Raw genomic sequence first — 23,137 nt, forward strand, 5'->3', positions numbered from 1 at the left:
TCTTTCAAAAATATAGGGTATGGAATCCGAAAAACTGAAATTACAATTGTTTTTTTGTTGCAATGGTTGTTAGTCGTGTATTCCCGCAAATAAATCAGAAACCTCATGTATATAAGTGTATTTTCAATCTTTCCGCAATGCGATTCAAGGAAAATTTGTTGTTATACTTGGAATTCTAAAGAATTTCACTGGAAATTCGATATCGTACTTAAACATAGAATTCCCTCGTCATCCAATAGATTTTCCTATAAAATTTACTGATGATTAGAATATAGAGGATGCGTAGAATAATATCTTGATCTGACTATACTGATCATGCTAGTGCTAAGATCGTTATTTACATTCGCTTTTAGAAGCATTTTTCAACAAACAAGTTCCGTCATGCATTAGAATGGGTTTGATTCAGTTCGTTCAAATACATTGTCTTGTCTGGGTAGTCCAGCTCCTGGTACACATCTGAATTCTGCTGACCACTTTGATTGAGTTCCTGATAGATATCTCCTTGGTCGTTGATTACGCCACCAACAGAATCGTAAAGAATGTCATCATACCCGATATTTTCCTCGGAAGATACTTGGACATCTCGTTTATGAGGGGCTCCATATACACGAGGATTTTGTCCTTCGAATGATCCTGGAACCTCAGCTGATTCAGGCCGTTCAAGTACATCATACACTGGAACACCCTCCGAGAATGGTCCCTCTAGTACTTGATAACAAGGAGGCTCATCACTCAGCCCTTCAAGGGTAGTATCATCGGTTTGCGGTCCCTCAAGGACATTGTACAAAGGCTCGTTGTGGTTCTCTTTTAGTTTAGGCTTTGGACTTTTATCAACTTTTGTATACTCAGATTCTTCAATAGTGTTATAGATTGGAGCATCAGAATCGAATGGGCATTTTTTTCTTGACTTGTCAACTTTAGCGTATACTGCCTCTTCCAAGGTATTGTATACAGGAGCCTCTGCGTAGGGTGCAGATGCAATTTGATTTAGGCTATCCGTTTGACCGTAAACGTGATTTACCACAGAACTTCCTGGTTCTAATAATTGAAATTAAAAATCCTGCAGTGAGTATAAATCTCTAACCCTAATATCTACTGACGTGTTTCCTTGCCATGACCAGTATAATTATGGAATCTAGATAAACTCATAATTGATATCAATGATTTTGATTTTTATCGATAACGATACCGATAATATAAATTCATCTGTATTAGTGAAATATCGATATCAATACCAGAGCTATCGACATCAAAATAACTAGATAAGGGGTAAAAAGCCCTTCCACTTGTTCAACACTGTTATTCACTTTTACCTTGATCATTGTTAATATGACTTTCCAGGTCTTGCCTGTTAATTTTCACAAAAGGGGCAGGATTGTTGTAAGCATACGAATATTCGTCCTCATCAGGTGACGACTTACGGTTGAACCTCAAGGAATTATCTTCACCTCGCCCGTAACCTGCATTATCTGTTATGAGAATGCAATCAAATTTTACTGTAATGTTTTACAAACATTTTAAACATTTGTATTTATACTCACCAACAGTGTCTGTTCTTTGCTCATTGGATTTCCTGCGTACGATTTTAGTTGATTTTAGTTGAGTAAAATAATAATAATAATAATAATAATAATAATAATAATAATAATAATAATAATAACAATAATAATAATAATAATAATGGTAATGATGATAATGATAATGATAATGATAATGATAATGATAATGATAATGATAATGATAATGATAATGATAATGATAATGATAATGATAATGATAATGATAATGATAATGATAATGATAATAGTAATAGTAATAATAATATCTTTATTTATCCTGATTTAAAAAAAAAACAACTATCAGCTGGACACGAAAGAACAGCTGGTATGAACCGGTGATCAGCAATATAAAATCTTTGAAAATTTAAACTATAAAATCTATTTATAAAATAATTGGGATACTACGCGCGCTATGATTGGTCGAAAACCATGTTTGATGAGAGTATCAAAACACGATACCGTCATTTTTAATCTATCGCGCGCGCTCATTGGTCAGTTTGAATAAGACTGCACGTAGGGAGAATTTACTTAGAATTTGCTTTTTTTCGATCTTTTCGCGCGTTTGTTATTTTATAAAACAAATCAAAAACAGTTTTCTGTGTTTGATAATCTGATCAAAACACTTGGGATGTTGGGAGAACACTTGAGAAGCTGGAAACCACTCCGCTACGCGTCGTGGTTTCCTACGCTCCTCTCGTGTTCTCTCAACATCCCACGTGTTTTGATCAGAGTATCAAACACGGAAAACTGTTTTTGATCTGTTAAATTAAAATTTGCGATTGAGAACCTAAAAGTATAAATATAAGAATTGAGAAAATTAAGCATAATATATACATATATACACTGAGACACGGAAACCCCGCGTCCACAAAACATATACATATACATATATATCAGTTGTTTATACAGGGGTTTAAAAAGGGGCAGCATTGTTGTAAGCAACGCGATCGTGTTAAGAACTTGTTATGGAATATCACCAATTACTGATTGCTCACCTCTTTTTACGTATCTTTATCAGCACCATAATGGCAATTACTATGATTGCTAGTGGGATAATACCAGCAAGTGCCCCGATGATTAGGCCACTCTTATCCTTTTCTTTACTAGCACTTTTCTTGCGGTCAGTTTTCACAGAGATAGACGTTGTCTACAAAATTTAAGAGTAGCTAGTTTTATATCACAAAATGATTCTATCAGTCTAAAAATAACCAAGGTAAGGTCTATCATAACACATTTAAGAACTCACGACAAGTGTTTTTTTTAAAACAAAACGTCTCTTACTGCAGTAAATGATCTACTGTACTTTGTCCTGGTAGTACTTATATGTCCAAGCGTATGATCAGGTATCGATGAAACAGGCTCAGTTAAAATTGATGACCGGGTTGTTGGAATTGTCATTGTTTGACCTGATTCTTGTGACGTCCTCTTATGAGCTGTTTTGGGTTTTGCAGTGGTAATTCTTGTTATAGGTAATGATGGTAGCCGTGGTTGTATTTGTATTGTTGATGGTAGTTCTGTAGATGACTGTGACGGCGTAGGTGGTAATGGACCTGAAGTTTCAATTAGCTGGTGTTAACGCTATTTTATTGGAAAGACCTGAGTTCAACTAAATCAGTCCTGTTTTGTATTTTTATTTTATCTTCTCTTGGATTTTGTCTTGTTTTCGTATTTGAAATAGCGAAAAACCATAAATTGAGTTTCCCCAGATACTTACATCGAAGTGTTCCTTTTATTTTCAGTATCACACAATATTGCCGATGGGATTGACAATCAATATTAAGTCGTATAACCTGACCTTCCATATCATCGAGACTTCTTTTGGTCTATATATGAATAGAAAAAACACCAATTTACCAAGCGTTGTCAATTCCTATTCCCATTGGACTACTTCAATCATTGGTTAATATGAAAAATGACGGTAGCCGATCAATGATGACTACTTTTTTTACACTTACGTAAAGATACCAGTTATTGTCGTAGTTCCACTTAAATATATGGAATGTTTCCATAGCCAGTCCACTACTGAGTTGTCTCCAGGTTCCACTGCATGTAAGATTGCTACCTTCGTTGGTTACACTACAGTTTGAAGACGACTTTAATGTTGGTAGCAAGTATGATTCTGCAGACTTCTTTCTGGTTATGGTTATAATTGGACTGCTAGCATTTTTATTATTTAATATCAATGAACAACCTAGAAAATAATGCAATAGTCAGTTTTGTCTTTTGAAAGGCAAAAGATCCCATCGTCAGATTTAAAAAAAAAAAATTTGCATGATAAAAGTATATCATACTAGAGGTAAAATAAGCAAATAAGAATTGGGCGTCACCGACTTCGTTTTGGCGTCAGACGTTAAAGTACGGTTCACCCTTTTTACGGTAAAAACGCGCTAACAGCGTAAACACTGAAAGCTGTCAAAAATAGGTTATGTTATATTGAAAAAAAATAAATTGACCGTCCCCATTTTTAACGGAACTCTAGAAAATAACCAAATAAAGAGTTAGCATATGTAATCTGTGTTTAAAAAATTCTATAGATATATCAGTTTTTTGGAGCAATTCAAAATTTTAAGACATATTATAGATTACAATCATAGATGGTTAATTTGATATTAAGCTTGTCTGTACCTATGGCGACAGACGCTCTCTCGCCCCAGTGCTTCCCGAACGACTGGTCATGATGTAGGTTTTGTTATCACGAATAGCTTTCGCAAAAGAATTTTCCCCTTTTTGCGAGTTTGCCGAATAGGTTGATTTTTTAATCCCATGACGTCGCAAAGAAAGGAGATCATGCAAGGAGACAAGTGAGCATTCAAAGACAATAATTATATTTCAATATTGAAGTGGCGATAAACATGCATGAGCCTTTAAGGCCCCGTCCACACGTATCCGGAAATTTATGCACCCGCAAATTTTTTTTTGCGGATACGGGTTGCGTCCACACGTGTCCGGAAATTTTTGTATCCGTCTCCGGAAATTTTCGAAAACGGTGTCCAGAGTGGAAATTTTTGAATACGCTCCGAATACGTATACGTGTGGACGGTCGTATCCGCAAATTTTCGAATACGATGACGTAAACACGATTTTGCGCATGCTCAATAAGAAAAACTATCCGTCAAAGAGACTAGGCACTAGCGTGCATCAGGGCGGATCATGAAATTTCCGGATACGTGTGGATAGTGAAAACGATTCGAAAACGATTCGAATACGCTGCGTGTGGACGCGAACATTTTCGTATCCGCAAAAAAAAATTTGCGGATACAAAAATTTGCGGATACGTGTGGACGGGGCCTAAATCTTATAAAATAAATTACAGTGCGATTATAAATCACGCAGAGACATTAATAAAATTATGAACCAATGGAACATCAAGCAACTCACCACTAAGATTATGAAATTTAGTATTGTCTATACACTTCCAACTGTTGTAGAATGCAAAAGTACTTTTTTCATCGTTACATTCACATGTGCATCCATTATTTCTGCCGACAAGTTTGCCACCCATAGTAGTACACTGTACTGTTGCATTGTCGGCAGAACACATCGATGGAGGTAATACGAACAGGTCTGGCAGTACATTCCTTGAATCCGTGATCATTCTGCGTTGAATGGAGTATTCCTCTGCTAGAAGTCCTTGCCACAACGATAAAAGAAAGGCGACCAAGTTTTTATTCATTATTGCAGGTGTTTTATTTCTCGATCACCTTGAGCAATTCTTCAGTGTGCAGCTTTACCAAGCAGTAACATACATCCTTACTTCTTGTCCTGCTGCATGTCGCTGGATTTCTTGAGAATTGTCTTGCAGGTTTGATTGTCTTGGTTAAATAGCTTCGTTCTATAGCACAATGTTGTAACAGAAAATGTGACTGCTCACTAAATTGTCAAAGAATATCAATTGTCTAACACAGAAAACAGAAAAAGATACCTGATAACAGGTGTTTAATTTACAATTTCAAATTAGGGTTCAACTTGTTGGCTGTCGAGGTTTCTTATAAAGAATTTTCATACGACTGACACTACGACTAACCTTGACTTCCGCATAGAATAATTCACTGTCTTAAAGAACTGACGAATGGTATCGAAATATTTAAAAGCGATTCGTGTTATCGTATTTCCTAATACATTACTGAACTGTCCGACAAAATAGCAAATCAGATTAATGTCTAGTACTTCTGAGACTTTTATGTGGTAAAGACATTATATGTTGTTTTCATTTTCAAAATGTGAAGTGAATGAAGTTTTGTTTAGAATACTTGCAAACTGAAGATGCTAATAATAGAAGATAGCATGGTTGAATAACGATACAGACTATCAAGAAAAACAAATGACGTCAGAATGATATCATAACTGTTATTATGCCCTTCAGTTCTTATATTAAGTTATTCAGTTCTTAATTATAACACGTAAGACAAAATGAAAATGAAATTTTTAATTGCACTTAATTTACAGACGAGGTAGGCTAGTCAATACAAGAGCTTTAAAGCTCGATTATTTCTTGATATAATATCTATTCAACCTACTTAGTTGAAAAATTACTTCCATTTGCCGGCATAAACGCCATCTGAACGATATGCAAAAGAAGCACAATATTCCCTTTAGAATATCAATTATCCCAATTAGCGTGATCAACAGGAAATCAATGTCTATCAAAATGATAATAGATATACAGAGTGAACAGTGGCCTATGGAGTATTGTATTTGTATAATCAGGTCATTTTTCATGGATTCTGTGGTCGACGTTTCTATTTGTTTTCATCTCGTCCCAAAAGTCTGTTTCCGCATGGTCAGCACCTTATGTTCATCGGCAATGACCAGTCCGTATTTCTTCTTGCTATAATTTTACGTCTGAAAATCGTGAGAAGACCGCTGACTAACCAAGGGAGCACGTTAAAATTTTGATTGTGTTGGCTTATTTTCGATTTTATCGCACGTATTCTAAGATATGGCAGGCGTTCCTTGTAGTTCTTGTTTACGTGCGCGCGCTACACTTCATGGCAGGCGTTCCTTGCTTTAGTCGGGCTAGCGAATTTACTCCGAAAACCGACGAATATTTTGCGAGGAGCGGAGCGACGTGTAAAAAAGGAGGGGAGTGAAACTGTAAACCACGTGACCCTTTTCAGCCAATCAAACAATGCAAAATGAAAATATTTTTCGCTCTAAGCCGGTAGCAGTATCTATACAAACGGATTACGTGACAAATTCAAAAAAATCACGTGTAACGTCAAACAGATAAAAACAAACAAAATGGCGTCTTTGAGCGAAGAGCAAAACAAAGTTTTTAATATCGTAGAAAAAGGTGTTAGTGTGTTTATTAGTGGAATAGCTGAAGCGGAAAATCATTTTTAATTAGGTATATTTTAAAGGAGTTGAGAAAAGGAGCAAGCGTCGGAACAGGAAAAAATCGGCTCACGAACTGGTGAACATAATCAAGAATAATGCTACTGTTGAAAAGTTTGTCTGATCACATGGCTTTAGCCCTTTTTCCTTACACTCGGTCTTGTAAACTAAATATGCCTCCGTAGTTTTGATAGCTTCCCCATTAGATACGGAAAATAAACTAGTGATTATTCTGTAGAAAAATTCAAATTTTAAATTAACGATTTCAAAAACATTCAAACGAGTGACTCGACAGTCATCTTGAACATAAACTCATACGCTCATGTTATTTAAATTCATAAATTCAGCTTACTTCAAGTTTCGACAAGGGAGCACGTTAAAATATTGATTGTGTAATCCAGCCATCAATGTGCATAGCAACCGCCTGTGTGCATAGCAATCTGCTACGAGCATAGGACGATAAAATTTCCACTGTTTCACTCTCCTCCTATTACACTCGTCATTCCCTTCCTTACACGATCGTAAGCCATTCGGATCGGCCGAAACCAAAACACTACGAGGAACGCCTGTCACAAGATGGATTGCGCGCGCTAGATAGATCAACCAAGAACAATGACTTTCCTTACACAAACGAAATTTTAATGTGCTCCCTTGGACTAACAGTACTGCGTTGACAATTTAAAGATTTAGTTGCACTAAAAAGGACTTGATTGCGCATGCCATAATCATCTATAGGTTCTTCATTTATCTAGATTCGTATGGTCGTATCCAGATATTTCAGGAACATTTAAAAAGACATTTAAAAAGATATCAGTTTTGTGGCACAGTTTCATAGGTCGTTCAGTGGTGGGGACTGCAGAGACACTACCCTAGGTCGATATATTTTATAAAAGGGACGTTTAAACAGATCAGTTTTATAGTGCAGTTTCGCCAAAGGCAATAGGCGATAGGTCATTCCGTCATGGAAATGGTTTCGTTGAATACAAAGAAGACCGAATCATTCTCAGCACGAAGGTCCATACCCTTGACGAGAAAAAGAAGAAGAAACAAGTCATGCCAGCTATTCTTGGATCTTGAAATGACATATATCCTATCGCTTTTCACCTATCTGCTATTGCCTATCGCCTTTGGCGATGACAACGTTTTTTGAATTAGGTGTATAAGCAATATATTTGCGCACGTCAGTGTGTTTTAGTACAAAGGCTGTCGGCCATCACAGCTTAGGAACACGATAAGTAGCTCTAGCTGAGTTGTGCTTGTTGTTTGAGTACCTTACAGCTCTCACTGAGACGTTTGTCACGTGAACGTGCCTCTATACTCAGTTCCGTTATATTAAAGTGAAATAATATACTTTAAAGCTTTTAGTAGAATTACATACGTTATCATTAATTCGCCAGATATTGTCTAGAGATGAAGTATGCGAGCGTGTAGTACTTTTCGTGGAATTGCATGAAATTGTGTATGTGAGATTGATTCCCCCCCCCCCCCCCCCCCCCCCTTTCTTTCACATCAAAACAAACAAACAAAGGAAAACAAAATCTTTCAAAAATATAGGGTATGTAATCCGAAAAACTGAAATTACAATTGTTTTTTTGTTGCAATGGTTGTTAGTCGTGTATTTCCGCAAATAAATCAGAAACCTCATGTATATAAGTGTATTTTCAATCTTTCCGCAATGCGATTCAAGGAAAATTTATTGTCATACTGGGAATTCTAAAGAATTTCACTGGAAATCCGATATCGTACTTAAACATAGAATTCCCTCGTCAGCCAATAAATTTTCCTATAAAATTTACTGATGATTAGAATATAGAGGAAGCGTAGAATAACATCGTGATCTATACTGATCATGCTAGTGCTAAGATCGTTATTTACATTCGCTTTTAGAAGCATTTTTCAACAAACAAGTTCCGTCATGCATTAGAATGGGTTTGGTTCAGTTCGTTCAAATACATTGTCTTGTCTTGGTAGTCCAGCTCCTGGTACACATCTGAATTCTGCTGACCACTTTGATTGAGTTCCTGATAGATATCTCCTTGATCGTTGATTACGCCACCAACAGAATCGTAAAGAATGTCATCATACCCGATATTTTCCTCGGAAGATACTTGGACATCTCGTTTATGAGGGGCTCCATATACACGAGGATTTTGTCCTTCGAATGATCCTGGAGCCTCAGCTGATTCAGGCCCTTCAAGTACATCATACACTGGAACACCCTCCGAGAATGGTCCCTCTAGTACATGATAGCAAGGAGGCTCATCACTCAGCCCTTCAAGGGTAGTATCATCGGTTTGCGGTCCCTCAAGGACATTGTACAAAGGCTCGTTGTGGTTCTCTTTTAGTTTAGGCTTTGGACTTTTATCAACTTTTGTATACTCAGATTCTTCAATAGTGTTATAGATTGGAGCATCAGAATCGAATGGGCATTTTTTTCTTGACTTGTCAACTTTAGCGTATACTGCCTCTTCCAAGGTATTGTATACAGGAGCCTCTGCGTTGGGTGCAGATGCAATTTGATTTAGGCTATCCGTTTGACCGTAAACGTGATTGACCACAGAACTTCCTGGTTCTAATAATTGAAATTAAAAATCCTGCAGTGAGTATAAATCTCTAACCCTAATATCTACTGACGTGTTTCCTTGCCATGACCAGTATAATTATGGAATCTAGATAAACTCATAATTGATATCAATGATTTTGATTTTTATCGATAACGATACCGATAATATAAATTCATCTGTATTAGTGAAATATCGATATCAATACCAGAGCTATCGACATCAAAATAACTAGATAAGGGGTAAAAAGCCCTTCCACTTGTTCAACACTGTTATTCACTTTTACCTTGATCATTGTTAGTATGACTTTCCAGGTCTTGCCTGTTAGTTTTCACAAAAGGGGCAGCATTGTTGTAAGCATACGAATATTCGTCCTCATCAGGTGACGACTTACGGTTGAACCTCAAGGAATTATCTTCACCTCGCCCGTAACCTGCATTATCTGAGTGAAAATGCAATTACATTTTACTGTAATGTTTTACAAAAATTTTAAACATTTGTATTTATACTTACCAACAGTGTCTGTTCTTTGCTCATTGGATTTCCTGCGTACGATTTTAGTTGATTTTAGTTGAGTAAAATAATAATAATAATAATAATAATAATAATAATAATAATAATAATAATAATAATAGTAATAATAGTAATAATAATAACTTTATTTTAATTGCAAATCTCGCTGGTAACTAGGTAATTTACAATCGGCTACTGGAGTTAAAGATAAATTCAGTTTGATAATAATAATGATAATAATTTTTTTTTTTTTTAAATAATAGTAATAAATTTAATTAATAATGCTTCTACATTAATTTCTCACTAAGAAAAAAAAAATTGTATTTGGTATCTATATAGATATATATGATGTATAGATTATCTCTTCATATATCCTACAATAAAAAATATATCTATTTATGATAATAAAAAAATAAAAAAAACAGAAAAAGAAAAACTATAATAAAATATACTATAATAAAAATATATCTACTAATGTATAACCATAAAATCTATTTAGTAAAAATTAATCCTAATAATATATGTTAAAAAAATAATAATGGCAAACATTTATATATATATTTTTTAAGTATTTAGCTAATTGCTGCATTTGCAGTCTCAACATCCAAGATAATAATAATGACAATAATAGTAATAATAATATTAATAGTAATAATTTCTTTATTTCTCCTGATTTAAAAAAAAAACAACTATTTATTTCTCCTGATTTAAAAAAAAAAAACAACTATCAGCTGAACACGATATAACAGCTGGTATGAACCGGTGATCAGCAATATAAAATCTATAAAAATCTAAGCTATAAAATCTATATTAAAATTTGCGGTTAAGAATCTAAAAGTATAAATATAAGAAAGGAGAAAATTAAGTATAATATATGCATATATACACTGAGACACAAAAACCCCGCGCCCACAAAACATATATATCAGTTGTATATACAGGGGTTTAAAAAGGGGCAGCATTGTTGTAAGCAACGCGATCGTGTTAAGAACTTGTTATGGAATATCACCAATTACTGATTGCTCACCTCTTTTTACGTATCTTTATCAGCACCATAATGGCAATTACTATGATTGCTAGTGGGATAATACCAGCAAGTGCCCCGATGATTAGGCCACTCTTATCCTTTTCTTTACTAGCACTTTTCTTGCGGTCAGTTTTCACAGAGATAGACGTTGTCTACAAAATTTAAGAGTAGCTAGTTTTATATCACAAAATGATTCTATCAGTCTAAAAATAACCAAGGTAAGGTCTATCATAACACATTTAAGAACTCACGACAAGTGTTTTTTTAAAAATAAGCAAAACGTCTCTTACTGCAGTAAATGATCTACTGTACTTTGTCCTGGTAGTACTTATGTGTCCAACCGTATGATCAGGTATCGATGAAACAGGCTCAGTTAAAATTGATGACCGGGTTGTTGAAATTGTCATTGTTTGACCTGATTCTTGTGACGTCCTCTTATGAGCTGTTTTGGGTTTTGCAGTGGTAATTCTTGTTATAGGTAATGATGGTAGCCGTGGTTGTATTTGTATTGTTGATGGTAGTTCTGTAGATGACTGTGACGGCGTAGGTGGTAATGGACCTGAAGTTTCAATTAGCTGGTGTTAACGCTATTTTATTGGAAAGACCTGAGTTCAACTAAATCAGTCCTGTTTTGTATTTTTATTTTATCTTCTCTTGGATTTTGTCTTGTTTTCGTATTTGAAATAGCGAAAAACCATAAATTGAGTTTCCCCAGATACTTACATCGAAGTGTTCCTTTTATTTTCAGTATCACACAATATTGCCGATGGGATTGACAATCAATATTAAGTCGTATAACCTGACCTTCCATATCATCGAGACTTCTTTTGGTCTATATATGAATAGAAAAAACACCAATTTACCAAGCGTTGTCAATTCCTATTCCCATTGGACTACTTCAATCATTGGTTAATATGAAAAATGACGGTAGCCGATCAATGATGACTACTTTTTTTACACTTACGTAAAGATACCAGTTATTGTCGTAGTTCCACTTAAATATATGGAATGTTTCCATAGCCAGTCCACTACTGAGTTGTCTCCAGGTTCCACTGCATGTAAGATTGCTACCTTCGTTGGTTACACTACAGTTTGAAGACGACTTTAATGTTGGTAGCAAGTATGATTCTGCAGACTTCTTTCTGGTTATGGTTATAATTGGACTGCTAGCATTTTTATTATTTAATATCAATGAACAACCTAGAAAATAATGCAATAGTCAGTTTTGTCTTTTGAAAGGCAAAAGATCCCATCGTCAGATTTAAAAAAAAAAAATTTGCATGATAAAAGTATATCATACTAGAGGTAAAATAAGCAAATAAGAATTGGGCGTCACCGACTTCGTTTTGGCGTCAGACGTTAAAGTACGGTTCACCCTTTTTACGGTAAAAACGCGCTAACAGCGTAAACACTGAAAGCTGTCAAAAATAGGTTATGTTATATTGAAAAAAAATAAATTGACCGTCCCCATTTTTAACGGAACTCTAGAAAATAACCAAATAAAGAGTTAGCATATGTAATCTGTGTTTAAAAAATTCTATAGATATATCAGTTTTTTGGAGCAATTCAAAATTTTAAGACATATTATAGATTACAATCATAGATGGTTAATTTGATATTAAGCTTGTCTGTACCTATGGCGACAGACGCTCTCTCGCCCCAGTGCTTCCCGAACGACTGGTCATGATGTAGGTTTTGTTATCACGAATAGCTTTCGCAAAAGAATTTTCCCCTTTTTGCGAGTTTGCCGAATAGGTTGATTTTTTAATCCCATGACGTCGCAAAGAAAGGAGATCATGCAAGGAGACAAGTGAGCATTCAAAGACAATAATTATATTTCAATATTGAAGTGGCGATAAACATGCATGAGCCTTTAAGGCCCCGTCCACACGTATCCGGAAATTTATGCACCCGCAAATTTTTTTTTGCGGATACGGGTTGCGTCCACACGTGTCCGGAAATTTTTGTATCCGTCTCCGGAAATTTTCGAAAACGGTGTCCAGAGTGGAAATTTTTGAATACGCTCCGAATACGTATACGTGTGGACGGTCGTATCCGCAAATTTTCGAATACGATGACGTAAACACGATTTTGCGCATGCTCAATAAGAAAAACTATCCGTCAAAGAGACTAGGCACTAGCGTGCATCAGGGCGGATCATGAAATTTCCGGATACGTGTGGATAGTGAAAACGATTCGAAAACGATTCGAATACGCTGCGTGTGGACGCGAACATTTTCGTATCCGCAAAAAAAAATTTGCGGATACAAAAATTTGCGGATACGTGTGGACGGGGCCTAAATCTTATAAAATAAATTACAGTGCGATTATAAATCACGCAGAGACATTAATAAAATTATGAACCAATGGAACATCAAGCAACTCACCACTAAGATTATGAAATTTAGTATTGTCTATACACTTCCAACTGTTGTAGAATGCAAAAGTACTTTTTTCATCGTTACATTCACATGTGCATCCATTATTTCTGCCGACAAGTTTGCCACCCATAGTAGTACACTGTACTGTTGCATTGTCGGCAGAACACATCGATGGAGGTAATACGAACAGGTCTGGCAGTACATTCCTTGAATCCGTGATCATTCTGCGTTGAATGGAGTATTCCTCTGCTAGAAGTCCTTGCCACAACGATAAAAGAAAGGCGACCAAGTTTTTATTCATTATTGCAGGTGTTTTATTTCTCGATCACCTTGAGCAATTCTTCAGTGTGCAGCTTTACCAAGCAGTAACATACATCCTTACTTCTTGTCCTGCTGCATGTCGCTGGATTTCTTGAGAATTGTCTTGCAGGTTTGATTGTCTTGGTTAAATAGCTTCGTTCTATAGCACAATGTTGTAACAGAAAATGTGACTGCTCACTAAATTGTCAAAGAATATCAATTGTCTAACACAGAAAACAGAAAAAGATACCTGATAACAGGTGTTTAATTTACAATTTCAAATTAGGGTTCAACTTGTTGGCTGTCGAGGTTTCTTATAAAGAATTTTCATACGACTGACACTACGACTAACCTTGACTTCCGCATAGAATAATTCACTGTCTTAAAGAACTGACGAATGGTATCGAAATATTTAAAAGCGATTCGTGTTATCGTATTTCCTAATACATTACTGAACTGTCCGACAAAATAGCAAATCAGATTAATGTCTAGTACTTCTGAGACTTTTATGTGGTAAAGACATTATATGTTGTTTTCATTTTCAAAATGTGAAGTGAATGAAGTTTTGTTTAGAATACTTGCAAACTGAAGATGCTAATAATAGAAGATAGCATGGTTGAATAACGATACAGACTATCAAGAAAAACAAATGACGTCAGAATGATATCATAACTGTTATTATGCCCTTCAGTTCTTATATTAAGTTATTCAGTTCTTAATTATAACACGTAAGACAAAATGAAAATGAAATTTTTAATTGCACTTAATTTACAGACGAGGTAGGCTAGTCAATACAAGAGCTTTAAAGCTCGATTATTTCTTGATATAATATCTATTCAACCTACTTAGTTGAAAAATTACTTCCATTTGCCGGCATAAACGCCATCTGAACGATATGCAAAAGAAGCACAATATTCCCTTTAGAATATCAATTATCCCAATTAGCGTGATCAACAGGAAATCAATGTCTATCAAAATGATAATAGATATACAGAGTGAACAGTGGCCTATGGAGTATTGTATTTGTATAATCAGGTCATTTTTCATGGATTCTGTGGTCGACGTTTCTATTTGTTTTCATCTCGTCCCAAAAGTCTGTTTCCGCATGGTCAGCACCTTATGTTCATCGGCAATGACCAGTCCGTATTTCTTCTTGCTATAATTTTACGTCTGAAAATCGTGAGAAGACCGCTGACTAACCAAGGGAGCACGTTAAAATTTTGATTGTGTTGGCTTATTTTCGATTTTATCGCACGTATTCTAAGATATGGCAGGCGTTCCTTGTAGTTCTTGTTTACGTGCGCGCGCTACACTTCATGGCAGGCGTTCCTTGCTTTAGTCGGGCTAGCGAATTTACTCCGAAAACCGACGAATATTTTGCGAGGAGCGGAGCGACGTGTAAAAAAGGAGGGGAGTGAAACTGTAAACCACGTGACCCTTTTCAGCCAATCAAACAATGCAAAATGAAAATATTTTTCGCTCTAAGCCGGTAGCAGTATCTATACAAACGGATTACGTGACAAATTCAAAAAAATCACGTGTAACGTCAAACAGATAAAAACAAACAAAATGGCGTCTTTGAGCGAAGAGCAAAACAAAGTTTTTAATATCGTAGAAAAAGGTGTTAGTGTGTTTATTAGTGGAATAGCTGAAGCGGAAAATCATTTTTAATTAGGTATATTTTAAAGGAGTTGAGAAAAGGAGCAAGCGTCGGAACAGGAAAAAATCGGCTCACGAACTGGTGAACATAATCAAGAATAATGCTACTGTTGAAAAGTTTGTCTGATCACATGGCTTTAGCCCTTTTTCCTTACACTCGGTCTTGTAAACTAAATATGCCTCCGTAGTTTTGATAGCTTCCCCATTAGATACGGAAAATAAACTAGTGATTATTCTGTAGAAAAATTCAAATTTTAAATTAACGATTTCAAAAACATTCAAACGAGTGACTCGACAGTCATCTTGAACATAAACTCATACGCTCATGTTATTTAAATTCATAAATTCAGCTTACTTCAAGTTTCGACAAGGGAGCACGTTAAAATATTGATTGTGTAATCCAGCCATCAATGTGCATAGCAACCGCCTGTGTGCATAGCAATCTGCTACGAGCATAGGACGATAAAATTTCCACTGTTTCACTCTCCTCCTATTACACTCGTCATTCCCTTCCTTACACGATCGTAAGCCATTCGGATCGGCCGAAACCAAAACACTACGAGGAACGCCTGTCACAAGATGGATTGCGCGCGCTAGATAGATCAACCAAGAACAATGACTTTCCTTACACAAACGAAATTTTAATGTGCTCCCTTGGACTAACAGTACTGCGTTGACAATTTAAAGATTTAGTTGCACTAAAAAGGACTTGATTGCGCATGCCATAATCATCTATAGGTTCTTCATTTATCTAGATTCGTATGGTCGTATCCAGATATTTCAGGAACATTTAAAAAGACATTTAAAAAGATATCAGTTTTGTGGCACAGTTTCATAGGTCGTTCAGTGGTGGGGACTGCAGAGACACTACCCTAGGTCGATATATTTTATAAAAGGGACGTTTAAACAGATCAGTTTTATAGTGCAGTTTCGCCAAAGGCAATAGGCGATAGGTCATTCCGTCATGGAAATGGTTTCGTTGAATACAAAGAAGACCGAATCATTCTCAGCACGAAGGTCCATACCCTTGACGAGAAAAAGAAGAAGAAACAAGTCATGCCAGCTATTCTTGGATCTTGAAATGACATATATCCTATCGCTTTTCACCTATCTGCTATTGCCTATCGCCTTTGGCGATGACAACGTTTTTTGAATTAGGTGTATAAGCAATATATTTGCGCACGTCAGTGTGTTTTAGTACAAAGGCTGTCGGCCATCACAGCTTAGGAACACGATAAGTAGCTCTAGCTGAGTTGTGCTTGTTGTTTGAGTACCTTACAGCTCTCACTGAGACGTTTGTCACGTGAACGTGCCTCTATACTCAGTTCCGTTATATTAAAGTGAAATAATATACTTTAAAGCTTTTAGTAGAATTACATACGTTATCATTAATTCGCCAGATATTGTCTAGAGATGAAGTATGCGAGCGTGTAGTACTTTTCGTGGAATTGCATGAAATTGTGTATGTGAGATTGATTCCCCCCCCCCCCCCCCCCCCCCCCTTTCTTTCACATCAAAACAAACAAACAAAGGAAAACAAAATCTTTCAAAAATATAGGGTATGTAATCCGAAAAACTGAAATTACAATTGTTTTTTTGTTGCAATGGTTGTTAGTCGTGTATTTCCGCAAATAAATCAGAAACCTCATGTATATAAGTGTATTTTCAATCTTTCCGCAATGCGATTCAAGGAAAATTTATTGTCATACTGGGAATTCTAAAGAATTTCACTGGAAATCCGATATCGTACTTAAACATAGAATTCCCTCGTCAGCCAATAAATTTTCCTATAAAATTTACTGATGATTAGAATATAGAGGAAGCGTAGAATAACATCGTGATCTATACTGATCATGCTAGTGCTAAGATCGTTATTTACATTCGCTTTTAGAAGCATTTTTCAACAAACAAGTTCCGTCATGCATTAGAATGGGTTTGGTTCAGTTCGTTCAAATACATTGTCTTGTCTTGGTAGTCCAGCTCCTGGTACACATCTGAATTCTGCTGACCACTTTGATTGAGTTCCTGATAGATATCTCCTTGATCGTTGATTACGCCACCAACAGAATCGTAAAGAATGTCATCATACCCGATATTTTCCTCGGAAGATACTTGGACATCTCGTTTATGAGGGGCTCCATATACACGAGGATTTTGTCCTTCGAATGATCCTGGAGCCTCAGCTGATTCAGGCCCTTCAAGTACATCATACACTGGAACACCCTCCGAGAATGGTCCCTCTAGTACATGATAGCAAGGAGGCTCATCACTCAGCCCTTCAAGGGTAGTATCATCGGTTTGCGGTCCCTCAAGGACATTGTACAAAGGCTCGTTGTGGTTCTCTTTTAGTTTAGGCTTTGGACTTTTATCAACTTTTGTATACTCAGATTCTTCAATAGTGTTATAGATTGGAGCATCAGAATCGAATGGGCATTTTTTTCTTGACTTGTCAACTTTAGCGTATACTGCCTCTTCCAAGGTATTGTATACAGGAGCCTCTGCGTTGGGTGCAGATGCAATTTGATTTAGGCTATCCGTTTGACCGTAAACGTGATTGACCACAGAACTTCCTGGTTCTAATAATTGAAATTAAAAATCCTGCAGTGAGTATAAATCTCTAACCCTAATATCTACTGACGTGTTTCCTTGCCATGACCAGTATAATTATGGAATCTAGATAAACTCATAATTGATATCAATGATTTTGATTTTTATCGATAACGATACCGATAATATAAATTCATCTGTATTAGTGAAATATCGATATCAATACCAGAGCTATCGACATCAAAATAACTAGATAAGGGGTAAAAAGCCCTTCCACTTGTTCAACACTGTTATTCACTTTTACCTTGATCATTGTTAGTATGACTTTCCAGGTCTTGCCTGTTAGTTTTCACAAAAGGGGCAGCATTGTTGTAAGCATACGAATATTCGTCCTCATCAGGTGACGACTTACGGTTGAACCTCAAGGAATTATCTTCACCTCGCCCGTAACCTGCATTATCTGAGTGAAAATGCAATTACATTTTACTGTAATGTTTTACAAAAATTTTAAACATTTGTATTTATACTTACCAACAGTGTCTGTTCTTTGCTCATTGGATTTCCTGCGTACGATTTTAGTTGATTTTAGTTGAGTAAAATAATAATAATAATAATAATAATAATAATAATAATAATAATAGTAATAATAGTAATAATAATAACTTTATTTTAATTGCAAATCTCGCTGGTAACTAGGTAATTTACAATCGGCTACTGGAGTTAAAGATAAATTCAGTTTGATAATAATAATGATAATAATTTTTTTTTTTTTTAAATAATAGTAATAAATTTAATTAATAATGCTTCTACATTAATTTCTCACTAAGAAAAAAAAAAATTGTATTTGGTATCTATATAGATATATATGATGTATAGATTATCTCTTCATATATCCTACAATAAAAAATATATCTATTTATGATAATAAAAAAATAAAAAAAACAGAAAAAGAAAAACTATAATAAAATATACTATAATAAAAATATATCTACTAATGTATAACCATAAAATCTATTTAGTAAAAATTAATCCTAATAATATATGTTAAAAAAATAATAATGGCAAACATTTATATATATTTTTTTTAAGTATTTAGCTAATTGCTGCATTTGCAGTCTCAACATCCAAGATAATAATAATGACAATAATAGTAATAATAATATTAATAGTAATAATTTCTTTATTTCTCCTGATTTAAAAAAAAAACAACTATTTATTTCTCCTGATTTAAAAAAAAAAAACAACTATCAGCTGAACACGATATAACAGCTGGTATGAACCGGTGATCAGCAATATAAAATCTATAAAAATCTAAGCTATAAAATCTATATTAAAATTTGCGGTTAAGAATCTAAAAGTATAAATATAAGAAAGGAGAAAATTAAGTATAATATATGCATATATACACTGAGACACAAAAACCCCGCGCCCACAAAACATATATATCAGTTGTATATACAGGGGTTTAAAAAGGGGCAGCATTGTTGTAAGCAACGCGATCGTGTTAAGAACTTGTTATGGAATATCACCAATTACTGATTGCTCACCTCTTTTTACGTATCTTTATCAGCACCATAATGGCAATTACTATGATTGCTAGTGGGATAATACCAGCAAGTGCCCCGATGATTAGGCCACTCTTATCCTTTTCTTTACTAGCACTTTTCTTGCGGTCAGTTTTCACAGAGATAGACGTTGTCTACAAAATTTAAGAGTAGCTAGTTTTATATCACAAAATGATTCTATCAGTCTAAAAATAACCAAGGTAAGGTCTATCATAACACATTTAAGAACTCACGACAAGTGTTTTTTTAAAAATAAGCAAAACGTCTCTTACTGCAGTAAATGATCTACTGTACTTTGTCCTGGTAGTACTTATGTGTCCAACCGTATGATCAGGTATCGATGAAACAGGCTCAGTTAAAATTGATGACCGGGTTGTTGAAATTGTCATTGTTTGACCTGATTCTTGTGACGTCCTCTTATGAGCTGTTTTGGGTTTTGCAGTGGTAATTCTTGTTATAGGTAATGATGGTAGCCGTGGTTGTATTTGTATTGTTGATGGTAGTTCTGTAGATGACTGTGACGGCGTAGGTGGTAATGGACCTGAAGTTTCAATTAGCTGGTGTTAACGCTATTTTATTGGAAAGACCTGAGTTCAACTAAATCAGTCCTGTTTTGTATTTTTATTTTATCTTCTCTTGGATTTTGTCTTGTTTTCGTATTTGAAATAGCGAAAAACCATAAATTGAGTTTCCCCAGATACTTACATCGAAGTGTTCCTTTTATTTTCAGTATCACACAATATTGCCGATGGGATTGACAATCAATATTAAGTCGTATAACCTGACCTTCCATATCATCGAGACTTCTTTTGGTCTATATATGAATAGAAAAAACACCAATTTACCAAGCGTTGTCAATTCCTATTCCCATTGGACTACTTCAATCATTGGTTAATATGAAAAATGACGGTAGCCGATCAATGATGACTACTTTTTTTACACTTACGTAAAGATACCAGTTATTGTCGTAGTTCCACTTAAATATATGGAATGTTTCCATAGCCAGTCCACTACTGAGTTGTCTCCAGGTTCCACTGCATGTAAGATTGCTACCTTCGTTGGTTACACTACAGTTTGAAGACGACTTTAATGTTGGTAGCAAGTATGATTCTGCAGACTTCTTTCTGGTTATGGTTATAATTGGACTGCTAGCATTTTTATTATTTAATATCAATGAACAACCTAGAAAATAATGCAATAGTCAGTTTTGTCTTTTGAAAGGCAAAAGATCCCATCGTCAGATTTAAAAAAAAAAAATTTGCATGATAAAAGTATATCATACTAGAGGTAAAATAAGCAAATAAGAATTGGGCGTCACCGACTTCGTTTTGGCGTCAGACGTTAAAGTACGGTTCACCCTTTTTACGGTAAAAACGCGCTAACAGCGTAAACACTGAAAGCTGTCAAAAATAGGTTATGTTATATTGAAAAAAAATAAATTGACCGTCCCCATTTTTAACGGAACTCTAGAAAATAACCAAATAAAGAGTTAGCATATGTAATCTGTGTTTAAAAAATTCTATAGATATATCAGTTTTTTGGAGCAATTCAAAATTTTAAGACATATTATAGATTACAATCATAGATGGTTAATTTGATATTAAGCTTGTCTGTACCTATGGCGACAGACGCTCTCTCGCCCCAGTGCTTCCCGAACGACTGGTCATGATGTAGGTTTTGTTATCACGAATAGCTTTCGCAAAAGAATTTTCCCCTTTTTGCGAGTTTGCCGAATAGGTTGATTTTTTAATCCCATGACGTCGCAAAGAAAGGAGATCATGCAAGGAGACAAGTGAGCATTCAAAGACAATAATTATATTTCAATATTGAAGTGGCGATAAACATGCATGAGCCTTTAAGGCCCCGTCCACACGTATCCGGAAATTTATGCACCCGCAAATTTTTTTTTGCGGATACGGGTTGCGTCCACACGTGTCCGGAAATTTTTGTATCCGTCTCCGGAAATTTTCGAAAACGGTGTCCAGAGTGGAAATTTTTGAATACGCTCCGAATACGTATACGTGTGGACGGTCGTATCCGCAAATTTTCGAATACGATGACGTAAACACGATTTTGCGCATGCTCAATAAGAAAAACTATCCGTCAAAGAGACTAGGCACTAGCGTGCATCAGGGCGGATCATGAAATTTCCGGATACGTGTGGATAGTGAAAACGATTCGAAAACGATTCGAATACGCTGCGTGTGGACGCGAACATTTTCGTATCCGCAAAAAAAAATTTGCGGATACAAAAATTTGCGGATACGTGTGGACGGGGCCTAAATCTTATAAAATAAATTACAGTGCGATTATAAATCACGCAGAGACATTAATAAAATTATGAACCAATGGAACATCAAGCAACTCACCACTAAGATTATGAAATTTAGTATTGTCTATACACTTCCAACTGTTGTAGAATGCAAAAGTACTTTTTTCATCGTTACATTCACATGTGCATCCATTATTTCTGCCGACAAGTTTGCCACCCATAGTAGTACACTGTACTGTTGCATTGTCGGCAGAACACATCGATGGAGGTAATACGAACAGGTCTGGCAGTACATTCCTTGAATCCGTGATCATTCTGCGTTGAATGGAGTATTCCTCTGCTAGAAGTCCTTGCCACAACGATAAAAGAAAGGCGACCAAGTTTTTATTCATTATTGCAGGTGTTTTATTTCTCGATCACCTTGAGCAATTCTTCAGTGTGCAGCTTTACCAAGCAGTAACATACATCCTTACTTCTTGTCCTGCTGCATGTCGCTGGATTTCTTGAGAATTGTCTTGCAGGTTTGATTGTCTTGGTTAAATAGCTTCGTTCTATAGCACAATGTTGTAACAGAAAATGTGACTGCTCACTAAATTGTCAAAGAATATCAATTGTCTAACACAGAAAACAGAAAAAGATACCTGATAACAGGTGTTTAATTTACAATTTCAAATTAGGGTTCAACTTGTTGGCTGTCGAGGTTTCTTATAAAGAATTTTCATACGACTGACACTACGACTAACCTTGACTTCCGCATAGAATAATTCACTGTCTTAAAGAACTGACGAATGGTATCGAAATATTTAAAAGCGATTCGTGTTATCGTATTTCCTAATACATTACTGAACTGTCCGACAAAATAGCAAATCAGATTAATGTCTAGTACTTCTGAGACTTTTATGTGGTAAAGACATTATATGTTGTTTTCATTTTCAAAATGTGAAGTGAATGAAGTTTTGTTTAGAATACTTGCAAACTGAAGATGCTAATAATAGAAGATAGCATGGTTGAATAACGATACAGACTATCAAGAAAAACAAATGACGTCAGAATGATATCATAACTGTTATTATGCCCTTCAGTTCTTATATTAAGTTATTCAGTTCTTAATTATAACACGTAAGACAAAATGAAAATGAAATTTTTAATTGCACTTAATTTACAGACGAGGTAGGCTAGTCAATACAAGAGCTTTAAAGCTCGATTATTTCTTGATATAATATCTATTCAACCCAGTTTGCTGAAAATGTACCTCCATTTGCCGGTATAAACGCCATCTGAACGATATGGAAAAGGAGCACAATATTCCATTTAGAATATCAATTATCCCAATTAATGTGATCAACAGGAAATCAATGTCTATCAAAATGATAATAAATATATAGAGTGAACAGTGGCCTATGGAGTATTGTATAATCA

The 23,137-nt window shown here is 35.4% G+C and overlaps 4 protein-coding genes and 1 long non-coding RNA gene across 5 annotated transcripts in view; 1 reads left to right on the forward strand and 4 right to left on the reverse strand.

The window, feature by feature from the left end:
* The window catches only part of LOC148905479 (uncharacterized), a 98,288-nt gene that overhangs the window by 49,201 nt on the left and 25,950 nt on the right, over window positions 1–23,137 (forward strand). The window lies entirely within an intron of this gene.
* LOC148905484 (uncharacterized) lies at window positions 3–3,036 on the reverse strand. Its single transcript, XM_089039742.1, has 5 exons — window positions 2,841–3,036; window positions 2,555–2,706; window positions 1,542–1,573; window positions 1,314–1,469; window positions 3–1,038 (listed from the first exon to the last, which is right to left on the reverse strand). Exons 1-5 carry the CDS (start codon window positions 2,955–2,957, stop codon window positions 380–382), a joined length of 1,116 nt encoding a protein of 371 aa, XP_088895868.1. The 5' UTR covers window positions 2,958–3,036; the 3' UTR covers window positions 3–379.
* Window positions 3,143–5,794, reverse strand: LOC148905485 (uncharacterized). The gene is made up of 4 exons (XM_089040212.1): window positions 5,584–5,794; window positions 4,938–5,391; window positions 3,515–3,750; window positions 3,143–3,382 (listed from the first exon to the last, which is right to left on the reverse strand). Exons 2-4 carry the CDS (start codon window positions 5,230–5,232, stop codon window positions 3,143–3,145), a joined length of 771 nt encoding a protein of 256 aa, XP_088896338.1. The 5' UTR covers window positions 5,233–5,391; window positions 5,584–5,794.
* Window positions 8,434–14,238, reverse strand: LOC148905486 (uncharacterized). The gene is made up of 9 exons (XM_089040213.1): window positions 14,028–14,238; window positions 13,382–13,835; window positions 11,959–12,194; window positions 11,718–11,826; window positions 11,285–11,553; window positions 10,995–11,146; window positions 9,968–9,999; window positions 9,741–9,896; window positions 8,434–9,465 (listed from the first exon to the last, which is right to left on the reverse strand). The coding sequence occupies exons 2-9, from the start codon at window positions 13,674–13,676 to the stop codon at window positions 8,807–8,809; spliced, it is 1,908 nt and encodes a 635-aa protein (XP_088896339.1). The 5' UTR covers window positions 13,677–13,835; window positions 14,028–14,238; the 3' UTR covers window positions 8,434–8,806.
* LOC116286631 (uncharacterized) lies at window positions 16,879–22,672 on the reverse strand. Its single transcript, XM_089040214.1, has 9 exons — window positions 22,462–22,672; window positions 21,816–22,269; window positions 20,393–20,628; window positions 20,152–20,260; window positions 19,719–19,987; window positions 19,429–19,580; window positions 18,413–18,444; window positions 18,186–18,341; window positions 16,879–17,910 (listed from the first exon to the last, which is right to left on the reverse strand). The coding sequence occupies exons 2-9, from the start codon at window positions 22,108–22,110 to the stop codon at window positions 17,252–17,254; spliced, it is 1,908 nt and encodes a 635-aa protein (XP_088896340.1). The 5' UTR covers window positions 22,111–22,269; window positions 22,462–22,672; the 3' UTR covers window positions 16,879–17,251.

The sequence above is a fragment of the Actinia tenebrosa genome, unplaced genomic scaffold (genome assembly GCF_029948245.1).
Source record: "Actinia tenebrosa isolate PJP-AT-01 unplaced genomic scaffold, QUT_ActTen_1.0 PGA_scaffold7__59_contigs__length_16204524, whole genome shotgun sequence".
NCBI classification, from domain to species: domain Eukaryota; kingdom Metazoa; phylum Cnidaria; class Anthozoa; order Actiniaria; family Actiniidae; genus Actinia; species Actinia tenebrosa.

What these genes read in the sequence shown, in the direction of transcription:
- LOC148905484 (XM_089039742.1), bottom strand. Translation starts at nt 2,957, where the DNA reads ATGACAATTCCAACAACCCGGTCATCAATTTTAACTGAGCCTGTTTCA. An exon ending in ACAGTAGATCATTTACTGCA is followed by an intron (nt 2,707 to 2,840) that starts GTAAGAGACGTT and finishes TAAATTTTGTAG; the next exon opens with ACAACGTCTATCTCTGTGAA. An exon ending in ATAAAGATACGTAAAAAGAG is followed by an intron (nt 1,574 to 2,554) that starts GTGAGCAATCAG and finishes AATCGTACGCAG; the next exon opens with GAAATCCAATGAGCAAAGAA.
- LOC148905486 (XM_089040213.1), bottom strand. Translation starts at nt 13,676, where the DNA reads ATGAATAAAAACTTGGTCGCCTTTCTTTTATCGTTGTGGCAAGGACTT. An exon ending in TAAATTTCATAATCTTAGTG is followed by an intron (nt 12,195 to 13,381) that starts GTGAGTTGCTTG and finishes ATTATTTTCTAG; the next exon opens with GTTGTTCATTGATATTAAAT. An exon ending in ACAGTAGATCATTTACTGCA is followed by an intron (nt 11,147 to 11,284) that starts GTAAGAGACGTT and finishes TAAATTTTGTAG; the next exon opens with ACAACGTCTATCTCTGTGAA.
- LOC148905485 (XM_089040212.1), bottom strand. Translation starts at nt 5,232, where the DNA reads ATGAATAAAAACTTGGTCGCCTTTCTTTTATCGTTGTGGCAAGGACTT. An exon ending in TAAATTTCATAATCTTAGTG is followed by an intron (nt 3,751 to 4,937) that starts GTGAGTTGCTTG and finishes ATTATTTTCTAG; the next exon opens with GTTGTTCATTGATATTAAAT. An exon ending in ACAATAACTGGTATCTTTAC is followed by an intron (nt 3,383 to 3,514) that starts GTAAGTGTAAAA and finishes ATTCATATATAG; the next exon opens with ACCAAAAGAAGTCTCGATGA.
- LOC116286631 (XM_089040214.1), bottom strand. Translation starts at nt 22,110, where the DNA reads ATGAATAAAAACTTGGTCGCCTTTCTTTTATCGTTGTGGCAAGGACTT. An exon ending in ACAGTAGATCATTTACTGCA is followed by an intron (nt 19,581 to 19,718) that starts GTAAGAGACGTT and finishes TAAATTTTGTAG; the next exon opens with ACAACGTCTATCTCTGTGAA. An exon ending in ATAAAGATACGTAAAAAGAG is followed by an intron (nt 18,445 to 19,428) that starts GTGAGCAATCAG and finishes AATCGTACGCAG; the next exon opens with GAAATCCAATGAGCAAAGAA.